The 22,961-nt window shown below is 38.2% G+C and overlaps 1 protein-coding gene across 2 annotated transcripts; it reads right to left on the bottom strand.

The window, feature by feature from the left end:
• Positions 1-335: 335 nt before the first annotated feature.
• On the bottom strand, positions 336-18,309 carry LOC119723076 (cytochrome b5-like). Of its 2 annotated transcripts, XM_038193575.1 has the most exons (7): positions 18,055-18,309; positions 16,085-16,121; positions 12,654-12,745; positions 11,070-11,093; positions 9,994-10,034; positions 3,498-3,547; positions 649-735 (listed from the first exon to the last, which is right to left on the bottom strand). In XM_038193575.1, the coding sequence occupies exons 1-6, from the start codon at positions 18,184-18,186 to the stop codon at positions 3,529-3,531; spliced, it is 345 nt and encodes a 114-aa protein (XP_038049503.1). In that variant the 5' UTR covers positions 18,187-18,309; the 3' UTR covers positions 649-735; positions 3,498-3,528. The 2 variants fall into 2 exon arrangements, with proteins under 2 accessions (XP_038049502.1, XP_038049503.1); XM_038193574.1 differs by lacking the exon at positions 3,498-3,547 and having other exon boundaries at positions 336-735.
• Between the last annotated feature and the right edge of the window lie 4,652 nt (positions 18,310-22,961).

Genomic DNA, 22,961 nt, shown 5'->3' with positions numbered 1-22,961 from the left:
AGTATAACCTTTTTGAATACGGTGAGATTTCCAGCCAGCTACGAGATTGAGAGATCGCAGTTATCCATTGTGAGGCACAAAGGCACCCTTCACACGTAGTAAGGTAGTGTATACGAGATAACTTGTATGCAATGCAGTGTATGTGATAATCATTATGCAACGCAGTGTATTTGAAGTAAAGTCATTTTTACAGACTGGACACACGTGGCAGTTCTGGATCAATAAAATTATGGTATCCAAGACACGGTATCGCAACCAAATTTTACTCCTTCCCCCAACCCAACAAATTCCTTGATGTACCACTGTGTGATTACCTTTTGATTTCATTTTACTTGTTTGGCCAAACTGAATTGATCAAGTTAAAAACAAATTGGCTCTGAAATGATTTTCTCATACCAAGATTGTCTTTTTAGACTAAGCCTGATCTGGGAACACTATCTTACAAATGTAATGAGAAATAATGTTATTAAGAATATATCTGTTATTGGTCATTTAATTTTTTACATTTTCACGCTCTAATGGTGCCCCTGGCTTTCTGTAATTAGCAAAAGGCATCTGTTCATTTCTTTGGTTAATCTGTTTGCGTGTAGTGGGAGCAGCAAGGAGACACTGTAACTGGTATCCTGTCCACCAACATGACCTGGTTCCCTGCATCAATTCCCGGCAATGTAGAAGCGGTAGAGGAGCGCTACCCCGAGAGCAACGATAGTCGGAATGATCCACTGGGCCCAATTACTGCGAGAGAGAATATAAAAAAACCAGAAACTTTAAACTTCAGTGAAACTTTTCTTGGAGGGGTGCCCACTGCTTCAATCCTGCAAAAAAACCCAACAATCACTGTCAATAAGTTAAGACAGAGCCAGTGTCATCCTGGAGCAGTCAGAGGATTTCAAGTATAATCTTGGCCTAAATTTATGCAAGGCTGAGCATAAACAACACCAGATCTGGCCAAAGACCTTGACACAAGTGCCTTCTCCAAAATCAGCCACATGCTTTTGCCATACATGTACATGTATAGCGTCAATCCTGCAAAATCCTAAATTTTTCAGAGGATTTTGGAGGATTTGGGAAGGTTAGGGTTAATAAAGGCATTTACAGTCGAGTAATTGTTTGTTATATCAGAATTGTATTAAGAGGAACATCAGTCCCATTTATTGTGCACATAAATGCACAGTCGGGACCAAGGCTTTATGTTTGTTGTAACCAGAATTTGTATTAACAGAGTTTGTACTAATGAGAGTCGACTGTACATGTTCTCTGTCACTGTTCATTCCCTGTTACTTTTGTACTGACCCGAGACTTAACTTGTGACTGACTTGCGATCGCCTTGTGACTGAGTGATTACAATTAATGATTGATTACAACTCTTTGTGTTCAATAGCTAATGGCTGTGGCTCTTGGATGCATTTACCATTGGTTTCACCAATAGTCAGATGAATTACCATCGGTTTGACTGATACATTGGCCTGAAAATACGACTTGAAATTGAAAAGGTTTGACGATACACATTTCCGCACATAGTGTTAATGCATAGAGGTTCCCTGTGTCCATTGACTGTTCATTGACCTAGCCCAGTTTGTTAGTATGCTGCCCTCAAGAGTATGACCAATTATTACGAGCCAACGGCACAATCCACAAACTGGCTAATATTTATTTCATTAAAGTGGGGAAGGGGAATGAAGCAATGGACAACTTCACGACCATTATTTCATAAGGTTATCTTGGTCGGACAAAATAGGAATAACTGCACACATGGACAAGAATGGGAAGAAACAAATCTATTAAACAGCAATTTTGAGACAAAATAGACACAACAGGAGAGTGCTTATCTGAGTGGGTAAATTCGTTTAAATACAGTGTTTTTTAATCCACTCCAAACAGAAGTAAGCACTCTTCCATTGTGTCTGTCCACCATACAAACAAAGGCCAATTTGGGCATTGGTGACTTAATATGACATCTGCTATGTTTCATGCAATGAATCTGGGAAATAAAAGTAAATGGGCAAGTTTTCTTCACATATTTGGAGCATAAAGAACTGAAACCATGCAGTCAAACACCTCCGAGTTGTTATTCTTCCCTTGAATTTTGTGTCAAAAATTCATTCAATTAAATGGTCTCAATTATCTTTTTCTCAATGACAAACTTTATCTTTGAATAAAATTGTTCAGGTTTGTTTCAATCTTTCCCCAAGGGTCTTAGTGGCAACTTAAATCACACAGACTGGTGCCTGCATCGTAGTCACCAGATTCATGGTAATGATGACTAAGGTTTCAGGGAACTAAATAGAGGGGACAGCGGTAAGCACGGCCTTAAAAACACTTTGGCCGTGGAATTAAGATTCAGTTTTTATGCCATCGGCCATCACACTGCACATCAGTTTGCAGGTTGTATTTAGGCCAAAAAAAAATAATAAAAAATATTTCTGCTTCCGATTACATGGCATTTGAAAATAGGGAAGTAGGTAGGGAAATATTTTTGTTGCCATTTTTTTGTGTACGATCATATGGAGGCGTCTGCGGGTAGTCAAGGGTAAAAGGTAGAAATTGATGGTTTTGGGTGTTTTTCCTCATTTTTCCAATAAAAAAATTAGGGTAGGGGCTGTCAGAATAGGGTAGGTAGGGAAACCGGAAGCAGAACTACTATTTTTTGGCCTTAATAGTTAGTTCAACCACTATTTAATAGTTAGTTCAACCAATAGTTAGCTCAACCACTTTGAAAGGTTCACATTGATATCAGGATTAATAGAGCAAAACAAATAAGTAAATACAAAAACTGCGGTCGGAAATAATGGCAAAAGCAGATGCATTACGGTACTTGCGAGCACTATTCTACGGACAGGTCTGGAAACTAAACTCAAACGAAAAAATACACTTGTATTTAAGACTCGGTAAACAACAAACTGACTTATAACACTGTTCACATACATTATCAGAACTCATTGAGTAAACATATTTTCACTGAAAAATACTATGTACAGTGAAACGCTGCTTATACCGAAAATAACAGTAAACCGAACATTCGGCTATACCAAACATCGTACTTGGCTCCCGATCTTGTGTACAACATGTACCGATATAAATCGCTATACCGAACGAATGCAATTACGAACAATTTCCGTGGATCCCGCTATGTTCGTTATGACAGCGTTCCACTGTACATCTGTACAGAGTAAATTGGGAACATTTTGTTTGGGGGTGGGGAAGTTGGAGTGGGGGGCGGGACTCATGGAGTATGGTTTGGTGGAGAAAACAAAGTACAGAGACTGGATGCTGTTTGTGGATAAAATTGAAGGCAGAATTTCTCAAAGTAACACGTAAATCAAATCAGTCCATTGTAGGCAAAGTTTTCTCAGTATGCCATTAATGCCATTGTTGAAGAAATTACAAAAGATTCTAAGGTAGGACAACTTCAACAGAACATTTCAACAAAGACAACAGCAAGAACGAAAAAAGAACAAAACTGAAAAACAAAAAAAATCATTTAAGGACGGACTCACATGAGGTATCCCTGTGCGACCTGGACTGAGACTAAGACAGAGCACAGCGACTGGCACAAAAAATAAAAGTCAAAAATATAACGAGGAGTCAAAATTTGGGAAACTCGGATGTAAGAGAGGAAGAGTTAGTGTGTTAGAATAGCAGCATGAGGCGTTAATGATCTCAAAGGTTAGCGTATGGAGAGTTGGACCCCTGTTAGCCTTTCGCCCAGGCCATCGTGGCTCAGAGGGGCGGAGTTGCGAAGACCCGAAGCGACTGGAGCAAAGATTAAGTCAGCACGCACGAGTGGCAAAGCCACGAGGCCTTTCCCAACTTGATTTTGTTGAATTATTCATAGTTTTTATGCAAATAAGAAGAGTGCTGAAGGTTAACCAATCACAACGCGGATTTTGCCTAGTCGCTTCCGTTTTTAAAAGGGTGAGTAAGGAAAACGTAAGAGCAAATAACTGTAAGTTCAGATGAAAAATAAGTTCATGCACTCAAATAATTTTTTGAAATACTTTTATAAGTAAAATTAAAATAAGATAATGTAAGAACAATTACGCGGTCACGATCTCGCGGAAAACTAGACTCGCATTTTTTGAATTTTGCTACCCTTTTGGGCAAGATTTTAAAGAAAAACATAAGAATTTCTTGACAAGTTAGAAAAGGCCCTCGTGGCTTCGCCACTCGCGTGTGTGGTCTCCGTCTCCATTCGCTTCGCGTTTTCGCCGCTTTGAATGTGGGCAAGTTTCGCCGCTTTGAATGTGGGCAAGTTAAGCCACGATGGCCTTGGTGAAAGGCTAGACTCCTGTATGCACCAGTCCGATATTTAAATTACAGTTTCAATCACCGGAATGCCTATCGCATGTGCATTTTGTAAACTCTCAACAAAACACGTCACTAAAGGTGAGTGCATTGTGGGAAACACTAGAGCACGTTTTGGAGCGTCCAAGTATTAGTGGAAAGCTGCATAAGTGATCACAAAGAGTGGGCAACTCGGATCAATCTATGGGACTTTGTTTTTTCTTCATAAACACTGGGCCCAATTTCACGGCGCTGCTAAGCAAAAAATTTGCCTAGCACAAAAAAAGCCTGGATTAAAAAGCAGATACCAGCCAAAACTCCAAGTGATTTTCATGCTATAGAAAAACAACAGCTGAATACTAATCACGAGCAATATACATCACAGTTTTTACATCACAGTTTTGGCTGGTAACCTGCTTTTACATGTATAAGCCAGACATTTTTTTGTGCTAAGCAAATTTTTGTGCTGAGCAGCGCCGTGAAATTGGCCCCCTGGCCACATCATACAAAAGTTGACCAGGCTAAAACCCGTTTGTGGAGTATATTCTCAAAAACCTACATGTAGGTATTTTCTTTAGCATTTAAAAATTCCTGGCTCCTCTAAATCTATCGATGTGAAGGAACCTAATGCCACATTCATAATTTTAACATCAAGCTTTTGAAATGTAATGGTAGCTTAAAATGGGCTCCAAATTACTAAACCCTGCAAATCCTCTGTGTCTGGGAATGTAACTATACGTAGGTCATGATCAAACCGCCTGAAAAATAACATGGCTAGGAAATAACAGGTCTCTGTTTTGACTGACCCTGCTCCGTAAAATTGCTTTATTCCATCTCTGATGCCAATCATATGATGGATTTCAGTTTCACAGTTATTCTGTCTGTTTAAATCAGGCACACGGAGGATGCCATGTTGAGCATCGAGAAAAGACATGCAGCCTTACATTGTATGGAGGTTCAAAAGTGGACATCTGCTTTAGAATAGCAGAAAAGCAGATGGAACGTTTTGTTAAAATGTACTTTTCTACTTCTGCTACCAGAAAAGCAGGTTTTACTTTTTGCCCTTCACTGGCAGTTCAAAAAGGGACATCTGCTTTTCTGCTACCAGCAAAATACCCTGTAGATTGAACAGACATCTGCTTTTCTGATACCAGCAAGCAGAAAGCCACTTTTGAACCACCATGTCAAAACGTTCAATCTGCATTCTGGTAGCAGAAAAGCAGATGTCCCTTTTTGAACCGCCAGTAAAAGGGCAAACAATAAAACCTGCTGCTTTTCTGGTGGCAGAAAAGTAGAAAAATGCATTTTAGCAAAACGTTCAATCTGCTTTTCTATAGCAAGAAAGCAGATTTCCACTTTTCAGGAAACTGAATACAGCCTTCTGTTGGTCAATTCAAACATATCTATACCTTGACTTTAACATGCAATGGCACAAGTTTTCAACCCAAATTTCAACCATTGTGGTCACTTTTGAATGTGGCAACAGGGATTTTATGTGATTCTATCCTATTACCAAAATCGGACAGTACAAAATTTAAGGGTTGATCACTGATTGACCGGGGCTGGTGGAATGATAATAATGTGCATTTATGAAACACACGTATCCACCAGTGTTGGAGTTCAAGGCGCTACATCATTATTACCCTGCTCATTGGGCCAATGAAACATTCCAAAGACAATCTCAGCTCCCTGGGGACAGGCATGAGAATGAATTTCCATTAAAAAAAACCGGGAACCTTTGCAAAAACAGGAAAAAAGATGTGAAATCGGGCCCCCAAAAAACCAAAACTGGCTCAACACAAATAAAAACGTGGAAATTTGGGCAACAACTCCCCCCCCCCCAGGAATTCCTGTTTAAAAAGGAAGATTCTCATGCCTATCAGGGAGTATACAGCTGGGTGCTGCCTTTTCGGTGCAAAGCAACTAAAACCAGTCACAATAACCAACTCTGCACTCACAGGTCCCCAGACTACGGATATTCTCCAGTCTCCTAGCCCAGCAGTATCATTCGCATTATTGACTCGCAATTAATTTGCGTTACTGTGTGATACAGTATCACTGCAACCAGGGTTGTCTATGAAAGGGTAAAGCTATGAATAGAGGTAGCTTATGTACATACGTACAAAGTATAAGGGGGGGGGGGGGGAGGGTTGCACACGAACTACTGCATCTACAAGCAACCATGCAAACCACAACCTTCCCATTCATAAAAATGAATGCATGTTTGCAAATACATGTATACACAACGGATGTATTCAGCATGTTCAGCCACCAGCAAATTTGTTATTCATTCTATATGCATGCACCCTGCATAAGTTCTTGTCGCAAAGAAATACAAAGCTGCAAGCTCTTCTCAAAGATTGTTAGCTTATAAAACACTCATTAGCATTTCACATAAGTGAAGTGGAACCAAAAGGAGTCTCGTGTGTTCTGTAGTGATTTACATACATGTAGCTTTGTAGTGTAAGTGGTGGTAGTTTTTTTGGTGTTATCACTTTTAATTTTTTTTTTAACCCGATTAATTATATGTGGTAACATGCATGTTTTGGCTGCCATTTTCTTAAAACAGTGATAGCACCCCAAAAAGCTGCCACCGCTGCAATGCTATCACATATATTCCAACTAGAGGGGTAACTTCACAATGACTATTATTCCCCTCATTTGATACGACCAAACCCCCAGGCTGATAGCCTACCATGTCTAATGTACATTTGTGTCCAAACATGAAATCTGTCGTTGAAAAATGAAGTCAATTTGTACATGTACATGAATTGTTCTTCCATTTTGAATGCATGTTTTTTTTTGGAAAACAGCAGCCTATACATGTATAGACTGTCAACAAAGTGTGAACTAAAATCTTCTAAACAGAATAATTCTGTACAGTGCATTAGTGAGAGTGTACATGTACAATGTATGTTAATGTATGTTTTTTTCCCAAGCAAACATGATGTTCAACCTGGGCCCAATTTCATAGAGCTGCTTAAGCAGAAAATTTGCTTAAGCACGAAAAAACATTGCTTAGTAAAATTAGGTTACCGGTCAAAACTCCATGTGATGTACATTGCTTGTGACTGGTATTTAGCTGTTGTGTACTTAGCATAACAATCGCATGGAGTTTTGGCTGGTAACCTGATTTTATTAAGCAAGACGTTTTTGTGCTTAAGCAAATTTTGTGCTTAAGCAGCTCTATGAAATTGGCCCCTGAATGTTAGAAGATAGAGAAACGGTACATGTAGAATTGAAGTGTACATTTTCCCCTCATGATACACCATTTGATTTCACTCTGAAGGATTATTCCTTCTTCCAACAAGAAATGCCAGCACAATAGTATCAATGTGCCAAACACTTACGTGAAAAAGACATACTCCGCGTGGACAACGGCAACGATTTATCTACGGATCCCAGGTTAAATACAAATATTTTTAAGTCGAAAGTCTAAATATGAATTTTTGTTCATGATTGTTGGTCCCCAATATCATAATATAATGAACACAACTGCACCAAACATTCAGCTATAAACTGAACATCCCCTTGGGTCCCAGATTTTATGTACAATTATAATGAAGAATTTTTGAATTTCTGAAAAATGCATTCATACTGTCTACTTTGTTTCTCAAAAAACACTTCCTTACTACATTGTGATGTCAAAAATGTTCATAAAAATCTCTTTGACGGTTCTGGAATGTGGTTCCTAAATGAAAATTAATTTACAGTCCGACGTCAGAAATTTTACCATGAGGTGCATTCTAAATGCTTGTGGAAGCTCAAAGTTAGGGAACACTCGACCAATTTTGTGCCCAATTTCTGGACGCCACCGTTTTTTAATTTCGGACTAGTTTTCATGACATTGAAATTGTTCACAAGGGATTCAGTAGCAAGCAGTATTAAAGTAATAGTGTCATAATTTAACTGAATGAATTTGAAGTTTGTAAACAAAGACGTTTGGCAACACTGCACGAGCAAAATCGAGGGAAACGTCAAAGTGTGGCACGTTAGGGGACTCCACTTTACTTTCATTTATAGGCCATCAGCCTCGGTCCAAAAATTTGGCCACCGGTATCAAATGAGGGGAATAATCGTCATAGCGATTTTTGGCAAGATAAACACCTCCAGAGTTGGAACATATGTATGATAGCATTGCAGCGGTGGCAACTTTTTGGGTGTTATCACCTTTTTTTTCCAAAATGTCCATCAAAATGCTTGTTACCACTCAAGGGGCGGTATACCTTGCGCATGCGCACTATAATCATTTATGCCCTGATTTGATGCTGGCCAAACCCCCAGGCTGATGGCCTATCACTGGGTATGGAAGTTGTTGCCATCTTATCTGTTTTGTTACAACATTGATCAATTGTTCAATGTCATCAAAGCAACTACTGTGGTACCTGCCTACATGTATTATTAAGTAGCTGCATGCAGGTTGGGTTGGACTAGAGTACTGTGAATCATGCAATAAGATAGACAGGTCTGATACCATCGAGAGTCCACTTCACTGTTTTCATTATCACTTTGAGAACTGGAAAGAACATACCAGCAGAAAAGGTTCAAAAGGAACAAACACAAACATAAAGGAAGCAAGGAGTTTGCACATGCATTAAGAGTAATGGTATACAATGTCTGAACGTGGGGTATTAATGTAACAGTGAAGCAATACTGCATACAATGGTCCGAGTCTTGTTACCAGACTCTACTCCAATGACAAAATACTACATTAATAATATCCATTTAAAGGATGCACCCCTGAATTAAAATTGACATAGACACGAGTGCTAAATCCCCATACTTCAAAATTCTTTTAAAAACTCTCACAGGTATTTGAGCTGCCCATCTTTCATTTTCTTTTCAATTTTTGGTGGAGTTGACCATTGACTTTTCGAGAAATTCTCACCCAAAGAAGACGACCCCTATTTTCCCCAAAGCGGAAAAGTAGCCATCTTGAAAAACGATCCCTCCACAACATGGCAAAATAGCGCCACCTTCAAGCCCAAATGCATCCAAAATGCTCAGAATTGGAAGCCCCAAGTCCAGGCCAGGGGTTCATTGCCATATCTCTTCATTTCTTTAATTGTATGGCTCTCAGAACTCTCTTTTATAGAATATTTTGAGGGTATAACGTTTATTCATGGGCTTGGCGGATGGGTTTAGGGTTATTTACAGGTGTGCACCCTGAGACATTCAGCAGTCATCCATACATATGCTGTGCAGGTACAGTCTGATCATGTGTTGAGGGTGAAATAGCCCACACATCACAGTTACACCAAGGAATCACTGAGCTCCATATAAACTCTGGATATCCCATTGGCCATGCTCGATTCCATGGGTGCATGGGCGTTCTTTCACTAACCCCTGGCTGTGACGAATATGTCAATGACGCTGACCGGCTATTCAGAGGGAACTGCGCAAGTATTTCGAAGACTGCACGCCCTATTATACACGATATCCCCTGCAGGTCATGTCACGTACGAACACTTTTTTTTTATGCCTGAACAATACGAATTCTGAAAGCCTTGTTTTTTGCCTAAAAAATCTGTGTCTGGTGTTCTAAAGGAAAGGGACGACAGAGGTACGTACACTGTACTTAGTGTAAATCAAACAAGAACTTGCAAGAAAATGCTTCTACTTTTGCCATTATCTTGATAAGGGTTATACATTGTACCTACCACAACCAAATAAAATACTTTTTTTAGAAACTTGAAATGCTTCACCAACCTTCCTGATCCTGCATCAGGTGCATTTGGTCCTGTGTTTGTCTGTTGAAAAAAAAAAAACCACCATCCAGAAACATTTGAAAATTTAAGATTTCTTTCAAGCAAGGTCAGTGTACACACCTAGTCATTCACAAAACAAAACAGAACACACACAAAAAATTACAACAAATTGAGGGTGCATCAATTTTGAGGTACATTTAACATGCATTATTATTATTAACAAAGTTAGAATTTGAATATTCCTGAACAGAGTGATACACATGGCCATGTGTATCACTCTGTTAAGCATTAACCCTACTATATGTTCATTTGAGTGGTGAACACTGCCTCAATCCTTCCAGACTTGTACATGTATGACTCGTGACTAGGACTTGGACCCCAGTCACGATGACATATGACTCAGACTCTGACTCTGACTCGAACCTGCGGGCTTGGACTTGGACTCGGCCTACTGGACTCGGGACTCCACCAAAATAGTTTTGGTAAATTTTTGGTCAAATATTTTTGGTCAATTTTCGGGGACAGACAGACAGACAGACAGACCGACCGACCGACCACCAAGTGACATGTAAAAACCCCTGCAAGAGCTTAAGAAGTTCTACAATTCTTTGTGATTGACACATTTCACAAAAGCCTGATGATTCAGCAAACCTGAGGACCATGACACTGAAAAAAAATGGGGGTATATGAAGCACACACACACAATGTGGCAAAAAAACGATCATTGTCCGACCTTCAAACAATCAAGGGGGAAAAAGCTAGGTACAAAAAAAGTTTTAGTTCATTCACCCCAATCGCTGTCTGTAAAAGGTCATGCTCGTCTTCAAACTGTTGAGATTTCTAGCTGTTATCCTTATCTATTGGCCCTTGATCAGAGAACACGTGGACTATGGACCTTGCACATAACCTGTCTAAAAGTGGATTGAGAAGACTACAATGTAGTCTATATTTACATTGTACACGTAGAAGGAACGCTTCTATCTGCTTTTGTAAGAACTGAAAAGGTTTCCAGAATTTTCTCTTAGAACAAATCAACAGGATGGGTGTTTTTCAATAAATATAGCATCTGCTCCTTACCTTTACTGAAGTTTCCCAATCGGCCTGTTATGAAAAGCAAGAAAAGAACAAATATGAAATGATCATTTCAAACTTAAACAGTGAAATAATCAACAGAAACTGCTAACAGAACTAAAAAATGGTTTTCTGAACACACTGAGCACGACAAATGAGATAATTCTTTGTTACATGTATTCTCAGTTTAAATAAATGAATCACCCCTCGATAAACAAATGTTTTACTTAATTACCAAGAAAAACCTAATTTTCTAAAGTCGTCCACATAATATTTTCTCCCTCTCTGGCTGACAAATTCAGCTACACAATCACAACAGTCAAAATCAATAAAGTGACTATTTGAACAGTTTAAAACTCCCCTGTTAATTCAATATAGCCATGCTTAGAAAAATCAAGCACTTTCAATCTCGGGCAGTGCTCCGTGGATGGGTCGTGTATGGCCGGCTGCCAAAGGCGCCTTACATGCCTGCCGCTCGACCACATTGTAGCCGTGTCCTTTGCAATTCAGCTTCTCATCTATGACTGAGGATGATTAGCCTCCCAAATTATTATTATTATCATAATTATTTGACTGGGGGAGATCGATAAGCCAGCTGTTCCTTCCAGTTACCTCTTTTGTCTGTTGACAGGATTTAACGAGACACAGTATTTACACAAATGTGATTTGACTGTTTTTTACTAGTCTGTATGTACATGTATGCATGGCAGGGGAAGTGGAAGAACTATTTGACTGTCTGTGGCTGATCAAACAACACAAGGGTTCATTAATCCATTTAAACAGTCACAGACAGTTAAAATTTCCATCCACTTCCCCTCCTATATTTTACACAAGCTAGTCACCAGCAGTTAGTTCATATGTCAAGCAAGCACTGTGACGAGTCAAACTCAGTCAGCAGACAAAAACGGGCAAGTTGTGGGCAGGGCTGGCTTATCGATTACCCACAGTCAAAGCGTTTACACCTCTATGTTCCGACACCCCTATGTTCCGACTGCACATATTCCTATTCCTAACCCTAACCCTAACCGGGAGTAACACAATCTAGGTTGTCGGAACATAGGGGTGTCGGAACATAGAGCAGTCACCGTCAAAGCAAAGCTGTATCAAGTTACATGTACATGTACATGTACATAAACAGTCACGGCCAGTCAATCTTCCTTTCTGTAGGCTGTGAGTTCTTAACAACTGAAAACAGTCACTTGCTTGATTTTGACTGAAAGGACTACTTGGCACAGAATGTATGTTTGCATAGATGGGGTTAAAGAAAAAACACCAATATTACAATAATGATTAAATGTTACGAAAGTTTAACTTTTAGTTTAAATTTACAATTTTTTTATTTTCTATGTGCATTCTTTGAGGGAGGGTCAAAACAGACAGGACACGGTGCAAGTCAAACAGCCTTCCCAACTAAGTGTGGAATGGGTGGCATATCAACAACCAGAAAACAATCAATGAACAGCAAAATAAGGAATCATCTAAAGTACACTACATTTGGCTATGGAGACTCAGCCTCTTCAAAATACACATTTGTTCTTGCCGGACATAATTCAGACGTGGATTTACTCTTAGAAAAAAAAAGTTGTTCACCTCTGCCAGATCACCGATGAGGTAATCCTGCATGAGTTCCCTGGCGTCTGATGAGTGGCCTACATCTTCAAATGATTCTGTGGCATTCGATCCTTCAAAGCAATAAACACAGAAAACAAGACGCAATGTAAAATTATGTGTAAATCTAGGGGCGAGATTGGGGGAAAGACAAATCCACGAAATAATCGGCAGAGGGTTTTGGGGCTGCTGTTGGCCCAGAGCAACATTGGGTCTATGCCTGTACATTGTATTTGTCTAAAGGTACCCCTTACAATACCCATTTCTTTTTTTTACTGAAATATTTATAGGTACAATGTACAGAGACCGTTATGGTAAAATGTATCAACTTCATCAATTGGGCTAAAAACATGCTTTTCATTTTGCTCTTTATATTTTGTTATTGAGTCTTGCTTTTCTTGCTGTAATTTTTATAAAACCAGTAGGCCTTATGTTGTATTCATTTCTGTGAAACAAAAAAATCATTCAAAAAAATATTCAGTTTATGGTCTGTTACATGTGCGATTTTCTCCCCCCCCCAAAAAAAAAACCCACTATAAACAAGAATTAATCACAGAGCCTCTCAGCCTGGATTTGTGGTTCATCTCCCAACTCTTCAATCCTTAATGACAAGCATGGAGACTTATTACAGTTGTGCCGTATCAGGGATCACTACTTCTCTGAAATAAATGAATGTCGAAACATAAAATGCCCAGGACAGTGTTCAACATTAAGGATCACAGGACCGTTTACATTTCTCTTTTTACGTAAAGACTGCAGAACAAAAGCACTCAAAATCTAAAGCAGGATATAAAAAAGAAGGACAATTTTGTTAAATTGGCCATGAATAAATGTCAGTTTTCAAGAAAACAGTGTTAACTTACAGTGCATTTTGCCTTAATATGAACCCTGGAAGGTTTGAGCAGAAATCATAAATTTAAAGAAGTTCATGTGACATCTTTTTAAATATGATACCATTACATTTGTATTGTTTTTCTTTAAATTAATCTCTTACATGAATATTCACTACTTCAATATCCAGCACTATGGCATACCGGTAGCTGTGGCAAATTATACGGTTGAAGTACTGTGTCTTTATATTAAATCTACCACTACCGGTATGTACAGTACGTACATGTAGAACACAGTGCAGTCGTTCACACTGCCCAAAGACCATTAATTTTGTGGTACGTTTATGTGTGTTTAAAGGCATAGGGTCATCTGCTTTTCAATTTTCATGCATTTTCATGATTTTGTTCGTTTCCAATAATAACACGACTCAATATCCATTCATGTTCAAAACCCAACCTGTTGAAGTTTCAGCTCAGTAGGTGTTACCCTTTATGAGAAAACAGAGAAAAACAATGCACAAACCTTTTGATCATGAAACATGACTTTGTGTACATGCACAGTATAACTCTTTATTTCCAAAAATCTGTCAATTGACTGATCGTTGGAAATCACACACATTTCTTGATTTCTTCTAGTGACAAGCAAGCCAGACGAAATAATTTCACAGGGTGTTTAGTACCAGTATGATCTTTAATCCATTCAAGTAAGCTTTTTGATAATAACTTGGTTGGTTGTTTTTGGGATAAATGCAAAGATCATGTCATACATTTTTTGCCTTTAAAACTGAAATAGTGTGGTGTTACTTAATGACATCATGTTAAGACATGGTAACATGGTGTTTTGTATCAGTTCAGTCTGTACTTCAGGTAGCTTTTCTCACTGTCTTTCTTGGCAATTCAATAAAATCCATGTGGGTAGCATAAACACACACTGAAATACAGGCACCTGCATACATTCTCTGTACAAAGCTACAGACCTGTAGTGTAGGCCTGTAAGTACATACTTCACATTATGCAGGAAACCCATATACCCACTTAAGAACTGTACGTCATATATTTTAAGGATTTAATGATAGTAGGAAACCCGCTGGGTGGTACACAATAAAAAAAAAACCACTCACATGAATGACTGTTGGTTATCAATATCATGATAAAAGGTCAAATCCTGATAAGTACTACATGTACATACACACGTACACATGTGTAGGCCCTATACATGTAATTCTATACAGAAGGATTACATGGATTGACTGATCATTTTCAGAGTTACAGCCTGTTCATATTTAAACTCTCCAAATACAGTAGCTCACGATAAATTAAGCAAAAAATATATTAAATAGTATCATAATACAATCACAATGTACATGTATAAATGGTTGCCTGCTTGTACAATTACAAAATTGATTTATGTACGATAACAATTATTTTTGTTAGTTTTGTTATAAAAAAGGGTGTGCATGTCACGTTATCTGTTCTCGTAAAAGAAAATTGACATCACACCATCTGTGTTCAGTTGTTGTTATGCATTTCTAAATGTAACTGGCTCTTTATCTACATGTAATTGTCAGGCACAATTATTGAGATGAAAACAGCTAAACCCCTTAGGTATTATTATATAAACTCTTGCTAAATCGCGCATGGTTAAAGGTATACGACATTTGCTTTTGCTTTTTTTTCCTTCAGAAATCGATGGAGTTAGGGATTAGTATTTTATGGCAAATATTTTTACACTGACCTGTTTAAAGTTTTGTGTTCATAGATGAACAAGCTGGAAAAATCAATAAAAAAATGCTGTTCTTGTAGCCTGGTTTCCTGATCCTACACTTCAGACGAAACAGAGCAATTCATAGACGTCAGGGAATTGTCAGGTCAGGGAACCAGACTGGCTGGTTCACGGGTGTGTAACCGATTGCACACAAAATGTGGACTAACTGAACTTGGTAAATTGATCGCCGTTTGAGAGTTGGCCACGCCCCTTAGACAACCCTATGGAATTTTTGTACGCTAAGCTTTGTTTGTCTCGTATGCTGCGCGTTCCACGTCCATTGTATAATTTGTAATTGAACAATATTTCACAGGCTGCGTTGTTGCGATTCTACCACGATAGGTCAATTGGGGGCAATGTTTGAAAGAAAAAGTCAGTTTTTTTCCAACGATGGTCGGCTGACCATTGTTGGATATTGAAAATGACAGCACACCAGTTGCCATGATTTCACTGGATGCTTGAGACTATTATTCACTTACAGTCAGGTAAGGTATTTCACGATAATTTTGGAAGCAACAGTGATTGATGGATTTAGATGGACTTGGTCCAGTTCTTAGTGAAAGACACTAGGGAGTTAGGGTTAAATACTTGTCGATATAGGCCTATGCTTTCAAGAGAATTTGAGTGCCAATGTGTACATGTAGATGCTTTTTTCTGTGGGGGAACGTACAGGGAGGCTATCAAAGACCTTTACAACAACTGTACGTACGTCTCCAACAAAATGTTAAAATGGGCCTGATTTTTAAAAATTTTTAGGGCGCTGTCTGGATATCAAAAGATGCAAGACCACTGGTTTAGCATTATGAGCAAAGACTTACCTCCTTGTTCAAGAAGCACCTCTTCACCTCCAGGATGCTGAAAACGTAAAGAAAAAAAAGATGTTAAGTCTACTTTATTATCCTAAACTTTCTTCGCATTTTTTAAAATGAATCTTGCCAAATGAACCAAAATCAAAACCACCAGTCCAAAACAATTTTGGGGGCCAAATCAAGATTGAGGTACATTTATATTTTCTCTTTGGTTTTGGGTTGTGTGTTTCTATTATTCAGCATTTTTCATTTTTGTTTTTTTTGCAGTTTGTGTCCTATTCTCTTGTTTATGCAGTGATGGCCAACTAAACTTTACCGACCACTGGTTGCAAAAAACTATGACTGCAACTTAGCAAACAAGTTGTGAGGCATACTGAACCATACTGACACAGTTGTGACAGTTGCTACATGAAGTTGGGGGTGTATCAGGGGCATGCCTGATAGAAATAGGCAAACAAAAAATTCTGCTTCTCATTACATGGCATTTGAAAATAGGGTACATGTAGGTAGGTAGGGAATTTTTTTGGGCATTTTTTTGTGTTGATCATACTGTACATGTATACATGTATGAACATACACATTAATTAAGTTGGTGTCTATATTCACTCATTCCTACAGTTATCACAGTACATACATTTCATTACTTAACCCTTACCCTACTAGACCCTCCAACGCATGCCAATATGTGCCTCAAGAAAATCTCCTATGTTTTTTGCATGGCCCTCCAATATCTGCCATGTCATTTCAAGGGTAACTGGACAGGCACTCCAATACATGCCACAGAGAACAATGAGAGTCCTCTGATAACAAAGTGAGTGCCCCCAGCTGGTCAGTATCAGGCACCCTCCAGGGCCTCCAACTCCTGCCAATTGGAGCCTTCACAGTCAAGATAGTTTATCCTCCAATTAACTGCAGCTGGAGGGCATTGGCATAACCAACTGACATGCAGTAAACTACCCTCAGAGAGTAAGGGTTAAATCAACTTTTTTTTTACATTGAAACAAATGTGCATGTTACAGGATGAGCTAAATTGACAAGTCAAAACTGTCCAGATTTAAAAAGAAAAATATACTGTTAATAAATGTTTTGCAGTTTGCTTTGCCACTTCTCCATATTGATGAACATGGTAATTCTTTCATTTCAATGAACCAATTCGTCCCCAAAATAAAAATTTTAAAAAAAATCAAAGAGCTCCTAAAATTGAAACACCCTTTTCTGGAGGTGTGCCAACCCAATGTAAAAGACTGTCAGTTTAGGGGTACTGACTGTACCCAACCCGACAGATTCCAACAAAACATGCTGTTGAGGTTTATTGGGTCGAGTACTGTAGGGTTCATGAGCAAAACTGTACTGATTTGCATGGCTGCAACTGAAAAATGTGTAAGAAAATAGCATTTTCTACTACTGTAAGACGCTGTGTAAAATCACTAAAAAAATAGTCTCATTAGAATTAAGAGAAGTCTGCTTTAGGTTGCTGAAGTCATTTTGGAATGATAAACCCATTCTTGACTCTCTTGATTTAGGTTTCTTAAATTAGTCTATAAATCTCAGTTTAAATCAAAAGTAAAGAGAGGAGGCCTGTACTGTCATGACTGTAGGTCCCGTAACTACACAATCACCAAATTATAGAATATAGGGTCATTAGACCGTTAGATATAAAAGGAAAGAATGCTGCAACCTGACGCCACTTTTTTCTTTATATAATGAAGGTCAGTCATTGCAAAAATGATGAAACATTTCCAATTTTGTTAGCCTGCAGTTAGGAATTACTTTCATGACTTTAGAAGATGTTCTTGACTCTCCTTAAACTTTGTACACAACCACTGAGTGGCGTCAGGTTGCAACATTCTTTTCCAAAAGAAGACTGCTTTAGATTGCAGAAGCAATTTTAGAATAAAGTTAAAGGACCGAAAAGAAAAGGGGGACCGTAACTACACAATCTCCAAAGGTAGAGCCCGGAGAGGACTTTTAATACTTACGTCATCCAAGAACTTCGTGACATCGTAGACTTTGTTATGAATTACGATCCATATCGACTGGCTTGTTTTGTGTTGTTTAACATCTTCTAGAGAATATATTTTTGTCTCTTTTGTCTCTTTTGTCTCTGACATGATTTCTGTTGGTGTTTTCCTAAAAAACCCGGAATATCTACAAACACGCACCAACCTCCGCTACAACCGGTATCGGTAACTAGACTCGACTACATCGGCGTACATGTACAAATTCACGTAGGCGCTCGCTGCATCATTGCAATTTTTGTATGCAATGCCCATAAAGGGTACCAGGGTAATATCAGTACGTCTGGCTGCCTGACCCCTACGCTTCATCACCACTAGTTTGACATAGAAGCCGCGGGCGTTTATAGCGAGAATCCGACTTATTTGTCAATATTGGTTGGTACCCACGGACCATGATCAATTTGCTGGCCAATTAAAAATTTGAGGGCGCTGTGACAATTTTATGGTCTAATAAAATGTTCGCTTGTCCAGCTCCGGCCCTCCGCCCATGGCGTGTCAAACGTTGCAATATTCAATATTTTGCAATATATATGTTAGATGTTCAATATGTGTTTGTTATCTTTTACATTTATGTGCGATGTTCAATATAAGTGTGCGATGTTTTTCATCATTTGCGCGATGTTTAATATATTTGTGCGATGTTTTACAATATATGTGCGATGTTCAATATCTGTGTGCGATGTTTTACATTTATATGCGATTTTCAATTTATATGTGCGATGTTTTTGACGATATATATGTGCGATGTTTTCAATATTATGTTCGATTTTTTGCATTAAATGTGCGATGTTTTTCGATACAATTGTGTGTGTTGTTCTACAATATATTTGCGATATTCTCAAATATGTGAGCAATGTTTTACACATATGTTTGACATTTCGAGCTATTTGTATTCGATGTTTCATCGGTATGTTTGCATTCGATCTTTTGCAATATGCATTTGATATTTCCCTTTTCATTTGATGTTTCTTTAAGAGTCAAAGTCTGGTTACTAGACCGCGAAAGTCTGACTATTTTGCCTAAAGTCAGTGTATGAGACGTCAGGGGATCGCGTAAAGTGATTAGAGCCAGACCTAAACGGTAAAAACCGGAATTGTGGGTAATTCTTTAAGCATACGCAATGCGTTCATCATTGTTTGGGCAGTACCCCAGCTGTGCCTGTACTACCCATATGTGCATCATCTATGCATTGAGGAGTGCATGACACATGGTCTGAGCTCCAAGGCCGATGTGCACCTGTCCCGTTTAATGATCCAGTTACCTGATAATTTGTTAGCATAAGCTGATGTAAAATTGGGCAAAATTAGATGTTTATGAAAAAAAAATCAAATTGTAAGGGGTTAACCTTGTATTTTTTTTTAGCAAAATCGGGAGAAATCAGATGTTTTTGGAAAATTGCAGATTGTATGGGGTTAGATGTTTATGAAACATTTCAAATTGTAAGGGGTGAACATTGCATATTTTAGCGAAATTGGGCAAAATCAGATGTTTCCGAAAAATTTCAGATGTAAGGGATTAAGGCCAAAAAAAAAGTCTCCGGTTTCTGGTATGCGCGCGCGTCGCCGTAGCCATGCGCGTCAGCAAAATGAACAAGTTTTTATTTTCAAAGAACGATGATGTCTCAAAACCGCCAAACTCACTGGTTTGACTGGAATCCTGCTGCTGCAAAATTTTAACGTGTTTTTAGATGGGGTTATGATCGAGAATAAGTTTTATGTGGCCTCTCTGGTCTTCCATAATATTTGCACTAAGTTTAGTCGGGCACCATTTGCAGTCATCAGCCGACATTTGAAGCAAAAAAAAACAGGTAAAAAAAAAAAAAACAAGCCGCGTCGCAGCACCACTTTTTGGGCAAGCTCCATACCAGAAACCGGAGACTTTTTTTTGGGGGGGGGGGGGGCCTAACCTTGCTTTTTTAGTGAAATTTTGCAAAGTTAGATGTTACGAAAAATTTCAAATTGAAAGGAGTTAACCTCGCATTTTTTTAAAGCGAAAATCGGAAAAAATCAAATGTTTCTGGAAAATTGCAGATTGTAAGGGGTTAACCTTGCTTTTTGAATAAGATTGGGGAAAATTAGATGTTCATGAAAAAAATTCAAATTGTAAGGGGTTAACCTTGCATTTTTTTTGCAAAATAGGACACAATCAGATGATTCTGGAAAATTGCAGATTGTTAGGGCTTAACCTTGTATTTCTAGCAAAATTGGGCAAAAAGAAATGTTTATGAAAAAATTTAAATTGTATACCTTGTATATTTAGTAAAATTTGACAAAATCAGATTTGTATGAAAAATCTAAGATGGTAAGGGGTTAATCTTGCTTTTTAAGCAAAATTTGGAGCATATTTTACTAAAATTGGGCAAAATCAGATTTGTATGAAAAATCTAAGATGGTAAGGGGTTAATCTTGCTTTTTAAGCAAAATTTGGAGCATATTTTAATAAAATTGGGCAAAATCAGATGCTTCTAAAAAATCCAGATGTAAAGTTTCCGCAAAAACAGCTGAAAAAGAGCCCAATGTTGAACTTTACTGAGTCTGAGGTCTATCGAGGGGACGATCCTTATTTCAACTCCCGGAGATTCGCTGACAGTCTCTATTTTTCTTTTTAAGAAAGTCGAAATAGCTGAAGAGGGAGGTGAGAATCTATATGTGCCCAGATACAAAGAGTAGAAATCTACGCGTCTGCCTTTTGAAAATACACAATTGCGGTGTTCATTGTTGCGTAATGATCCGCCTGGCACACGACTGTTTTGCACATTAGGCTGTGTTATGCAGCTTCCTAACAAACCAAACACACTGGGCTCATTATATCGACTTGTTTTTACCCATTAAGGTAAAGCAAATGGACCCAGTAATCTTCCTGGCGCGTTTGCTCACCTATAAAGACAACTTTTCTCAGTTTAAGGAAAATTCTAAGGTAACGAAATGGCCGAGTGGTTACGATTCGTCGTCCACGGTTAGCGGGGTCCCGGGTTCGAATCCCGCCGGTGTCTTTTTGGTTTTTAACGTATGAGTTCAATTATTCACTATAAGAGATTTAATTTCCCGTCGTAAAGTACCAACAGTACCTTAGCTTAATCGGTAAGCACTGCTGCTGGTACTGTCCGCGAGTTCCAGGTTGGCGCCTTCGTACAGGTTCAGGGCATGTGGTCCACTCGGAGGATCAGGGCTTAGGGGCCGCCCTGTTCCTCCCTTAGCTCTTTGCTTTTACATGGTGCCTGGCCCTCCGGGGTTATATGGATGGATAGGGAAGGAAGTGTGTATTGGTCGGGGACGCCGAGACCCCGGAAGAGAACTAAGGGATCGGCTGGGGCATTGTTATGGCTCAGACCGATCCCTGAAAGCTTGACTAGCACATAACTTTTTGATTTTTTTTACCCTCTATCTTTTATACTTTGGTTTAGTTTGATATCTACAGCTGCTCGGCAGGTCTACGGGTACTATCAAAATTGAAACAAAGGTGTATGTCATATATCAATGAATATTTCATAATTGACTATAATCAAAACGGAGTTTCGTTCGATCAATTTGACTATCATTATATAATGACGCGATTGCCAATTGACGTAAGAAACGCCATAAATTATACCGGGAAAGAATAAAGATGTACATTGTAATATAAATATTATTTATACATCTTTCAAATAACGTGTCTTTAATTGTGAACATTCCAAACAATACAGTAATTCGCAATGGTATTAGAATGGTATATGATAGCACGATCAATGCGTCTCTATTAAATTTAAAAATATATAATTTAGGCCCCTATGTGTGAAATATTCTGTTTATGAAACATTTCAAATAGTAAGGGGTGAACCTTGCATTTTTAAGCGAAATTGGGCAAAATCGGATCTTTCTGGAAAATTTCAGATTAAGGGGTTAACCTTGCTTTTGTAGTAAAATTTGGCAAAATAAGATGTGTATGAAAAATTTCAAAGTGTAAGGGGTTAGCCTTTCATTTTTAGTAAAATTGGGAAAATTTAAATGTTTACGAAAAATTTCAAATTGTCAGTGGTTAACCTTGCATTTTTTAGCAAAATAGGGCAAAATCAGGTGTTTATGGAAAATTTCAGATGGTAAGGGGTTTACTTTGCATTTTTAGCAAAATTGGGCAAAATCAGATTTGTATGAAAAATCTAAAATTGTAAGGGGTTAACCTTGCCAAATTAGGGCAAAATCAGATGTTTCTGGAAAATTGCAGATTGAAAGGGGTTAACCTTGCTTTTTTAAGCGAAATTGCGAAAACCAGATGTTTCTTGAAAATTTAAGATTGTTAGGGGTTAACTTGGCATTTTTAGCATAACTGGGCAATATCAGATTTATATGAAAAATCTCAAATTGTAAGGGGTGAACCTTGTATTTTTAGCGAAATTGGGCAAAATCAGATCTTTCTGGAAAATTTCAGATTGTAAGGGGTTAACCTTGCCTTTTTAGTGATATTTGGCAAAATAAGATGTGAATGAAAAATTTCAAATTGTAAGGGGTTAACCTTGCTTTTTTAGTAAAATTGGGCAAATTTAAATGTTATGAAAAATCTCAAATTGTAAGGGGTGAACCTTGCATTTTTTAGCAAAATAGGGCAAAATCAGGTGTTTATGAAAAATGTCAGATTGTAAGGGGTTCACCTTGCATTTTTAGCAAAATTGGGAAAAATCAAATTTATATGAAATATCAAAAATTGTAAGAGGTTAACCTTTGCTCAATTAGGGCAAAATCAGATGTTTCTGGAAAATTGCAGATTGAAAGGGGTCAACCTTGCATTTTTAGCAAAACTGGGCAATATCAGATTTTTATGAAAAATCTCAAATTGTAAGGTGTTAACCTTGCATTTTTAGCAAAATTGGGCAAAATCAGATGTTTCACAAAAAT

The sequence above is a fragment of the Patiria miniata genome, unplaced genomic scaffold, assembly GCF_015706575.1.
Source record: "Patiria miniata isolate m_02_andy unplaced genomic scaffold, ASM1570657v1 HiC_scaffold_16, whole genome shotgun sequence".
NCBI classification, from domain to species: Eukaryota; Metazoa; Echinodermata; class Asteroidea; order Valvatida; family Asterinidae; genus Patiria; species Patiria miniata.
The sequence above is the reverse complement of the archived record's forward strand: the minus strand, read 5'-3'. Positions and strand labels throughout refer to the sequence as shown.